At 38.9% G+C, this 3,957-nt stretch overlaps 1 protein-coding gene across 1 annotated transcript in view; it reads right to left on the bottom strand.

The window, feature by feature from the left end:
- Positions 1 to 3,957, bottom strand: part of PRRC2C (proline rich coiled-coil 2C) — a 78,193-nt gene that overhangs the window by 44,324 nt on the left and 29,912 nt on the right. The window contains 2 exon segments of the mRNA XM_006767032.2: positions 2,048 to 2,192; positions 3,795 to 3,882. Of these exon segments, the coding sequence (XP_006767095.1) occupies positions 2,048 to 2,192; positions 3,795 to 3,882 (233 nt within the window).

The following is a 3,957-nucleotide window of genomic DNA, read 5'->3' as shown; positions in this document are numbered from 1 at the left end:
TACTATGCTGCTATAAAAAAGAAGGAACTTTTACCATTTGCAACAGCATGGATGGAACTGGAGAGCATTATGCTAATCAAAATAAGCTGGTCAGAGAAAGATAAATATCATATGATATCACTCATATGTGGGATATAATGATCAACATAAACTAATGAACAAAAACAGATCCAAAGACAAGGGGCAGGGGAGGGAGGGGGGTTTAGAGATCAATCAAAGGACTTGCATGCATGCCTATTACCATAACCAATGGACACGGACACTGGGGTGGTGGGGGCTTGCCCCAGGGATGGGAGTGGACAGGGGAGGGGGTCAATCAGGGAAAAAGGAGACATATATAATACTTTAAACAAAAAATATCCTATATAATAAAAGCCTACTATGCTGTGTCCAGTTGTCCATTCAACCAATCAAAGCTTAATATGCTAATGATATGCTAAGGCCACTCAACCGCTCACTAGGATGTGCACTGACCACTAGGGGGCAGTCGACCAGTTGCTATTATGTGCACTAATCACCAGGGGCAGATGTTCTGACCAGTAGATTAGCTTGCTGCTGGGGTTCAGCTGATCGAGACTGAGTGAGACAGGTCAGACACCCCCTGGAGACCTCCCGCATCCCTCCCCATCCCTGATCGTACGCTGGTGGGGTTCCTCAGCCTGGCCTGTGCCTCTCGCAATCCAGAACCCCTTGGGTGATGTCGGAGAGCTGGTTTTGGCTTAATCCTGCAGGCCACACCAAGGGACTCCAAAGGTGCACGAACTCGTGCACCAGGCCCCGTGTGTGTGTGTGTGTGTGTGTGTGTGTGTGTGTGTGTGTGTGTATTTCTCTATTCTTTCACAAAGGAATATCATTTCCCATTATGCCAGTAGGTTAAAACTGACACAAATGATGAAATTTAGAATGAAAAATACTTGAAAAATCCCTTTTCAGAGTTCCCAAATTTATTCTCCAATGGCTAACCCAGGGGTGGGCAAACTTTTTGACTCGAGGGCCACAATGGGTTCTTAAACTGGACCAGAGGGCTGGACAAAGCATGGATGGAGTGTTTGTGTGAACTAATATAAATTCAAAGTAAACATCATTACATAAAAGGGTACGGTCTTTTTTTTCAATAGTTTTATTCATTTCAAACGGGCCGGATCTGGCCCGCAGGCCGTAGTTTGCCCATGGCCGGGCTAACCAATGCTTTAAGAACAAAATTTAAACCTCCTTTTATAGCATACAAAACTAATGACTGGTTTTTACATAGCTCTTACTCTTGCTCTCACTGCTAGGAATTGCTCTCCCGTGTTTACTGGCTAATTCTTGCTTCAAGTACCAAGTCTTTTGTAAAGGTTTTTCCATAGTATTCTCCAAGAATTTCCTATGTGCATTCTCTCCTGAAGCACTTTATCACAGTGTGCTGTAACTGAAGTTTGTTGACTTCCTTTTGCTTTCATAGAGACTGCTAGCTACCCACTTGTATGCCCTGAAGGGACGGGTTCCTCCATCTATTTGCGTGACTTCAACTATTACGTGGCGTTAAGTGGACTCTCTGGAAGGTAGCTCTTTTTTATTCCCGGTTCTCAATGAAGCTCTTGCTACTTTGAAGTAGGATCAAGTGTATTTGTTGCCCACATACTTACTTCCCTTCTTTAATAATGTTCTTCAAAATGGATCACAGTTAATAGATGTTTCTAGTCCCTATGTGTGACCTCCCTACTCAGGGTACAATTTCAGATGACTACTGACTAGGATGTATAAAGTATGCAGTGAACCATAAAGCCCTTCAGCAATGGTAGCCTGGCAAAACAATTTATTCCTCTACTTCGATACGACAGAATTGTTATACCAAAAAAAGGGTAAAAGTTTAGTTTCTACATAATAATTTTAGTTACTGTATTACAATTCCTATTATATGCAATAAAATTATGATTTAGATCTAGAGCTATTCAAGGAAAAAATATACCATTTCCGTTTGCTAAGTCTTTGTCCAACTCTGATTAATAAGGTTAATTCATCCATAGTATCTGCAGTGACAAAGATCTTCTTGAGCCCAACAAACCTGGTTAAATGGCAGTCCTTTCCCATAAGGAGCTTTCGCTACTGGTGGCTGGGTAGGTATCTGAGATGATGATTTAGTACTGCTCCCCTCATCTGCTTCTTTTCGAATCTCAGTGTTTTCAGAGGCTTTGGAACCTTGATCCTCACTGAATAATAAAAAAACCAAGTGAAATAGAAAAGTGAGATGGACAGACTCTACCTTAAGTAAATGAATTTTCTTTATGTAGAAAGGATATTTCCAGATGGTTTCAAGGGAAAAAAATCTATCAAGGAATGAAAGAGATGGTTTTGTGATGCCGTGGTGCTAATTTGTTTATTCAATATATAAACAAATTAGCACCACTATATATACCTATACTGTAGTGGGGACTGGGTTTGGCCAAGTTATTACCACAAAATATAAAGTACAGTACTGTCAAAAATAGATGTTCACAGCCCTAGCTGGGGTGACTCAGTGGATAGAGCATCAGCCTGCAGACCAAATGGTCCTGGGTTCGATTCTTGTCAGGGGCACATATCTTGAATGTAGGCTCCACCCTGGCCTGGGCCCGGACCCTAGTCGGGGCTCATGCAGAAGGCAACCAATTTATATTTTTTTTACATTGATGCTTCTCTCTGTCCTTCCCTCTCTCTAAAAATCAATGGAAAAATATCCTCAAGTGAGGATTAAAAAATAATAATAATAAAAAAATATATATTCACACCCAACACAACCTGGCAAATGGCCCGTCATTTTCCATCACCCTCACCCAAAGTCCCAAGTGAATACAACTTAATAACATTACAGATACTTAATAACTGCATTGTAATTTATTTTAATTTAATGAAAAAGATAAATCAAATTACAGTATTAAAAAAAACACCCACAACAAATCACAGCATCTCACAACTGATCACGAAACAGCAGAATATTACAATGCCATGGCTGAAAAACGACACCAATGTGTGCATGTAAGCAAGCTCCTGTGTATTTTAAAAGCTGAATTGCTATGCCACATAACCTATATATTCCTGATGCTGGGGCCCCTATATTCCATAAGAAAGAAAAAATAAAGTTCCCATTTTTCAAGACGCTGCTTGTTAAGCTTAAAAAAATCAAAGACTTGATGTAGCTTGTCTTGATGTAGTAACCCAAGTAACATTTCTCCAATTTTGTAAATTATAGATCAGGTCAAGCAAGTAATAAGTTTTAAATGGTCCTTAATGTTGTCTCTCAAAATATCTCCAATTAGCCCTAGCTGAATTGCTCAGTTGGTCGGAATGTCGTCCTATACACCAAAAGGTTGTGGGTTCGATCTCCAGTTGGGGCGTGTACAGGAGGCAAGCGATTGCTGTTTCTCCCCACTTCTCAAAACAATACACATATCCTTGGGTGAGAATTAAAAAAGATCTGCTGATCAATGTTTCTTTCTCATCAATGTTTCTAACTCCCTATCCCTCTCCCTTCCTCTCTATAAAAAAAATAAATAATATATATATATATATTTTTTTAAAAAAGATCTCCAATTAGATGGCAGTTATCTAAACATCTTTGTTAAAATATACACTTTCTTTAGAAACAAAAAACTTTAATTTATTGATTAGCTGTACTTTTTAAATTGGCTCATTAATCACATCCACACTCAATAAAAGTCCTTGGAATGCAATGTAGAAATTCTATAAAGAACAAATGCCTATTAATAATGAAGCCTCTCAGATTTAATGCCAATAAACTCACACTATTAATCGTAAAAGACATCACAACTTACCTGTTGTTTTCTTTAGGACTATTACTTCCTTGCTCATCATCATCACTGAAATTCAGCTGTTCTGTATAATCTACTTCCATCTGGGCACCTATTAAAATAAGGAAAACTCAGAAGGATTGCTTAGAAGCATCAAATTTTTTTAGACTCATTATTAATTTTTCTT

Source organism: Myotis davidii, unplaced genomic scaffold, assembly GCF_000327345.1.
Source record: "Myotis davidii unplaced genomic scaffold, ASM32734v1 scaffold580, whole genome shotgun sequence".
NCBI lineage: Eukaryota > Metazoa > Chordata > Mammalia > Chiroptera > Vespertilionidae > Myotis > Myotis davidii.
This window is presented reverse-complemented; position numbering and strand designations above follow the sequence as displayed.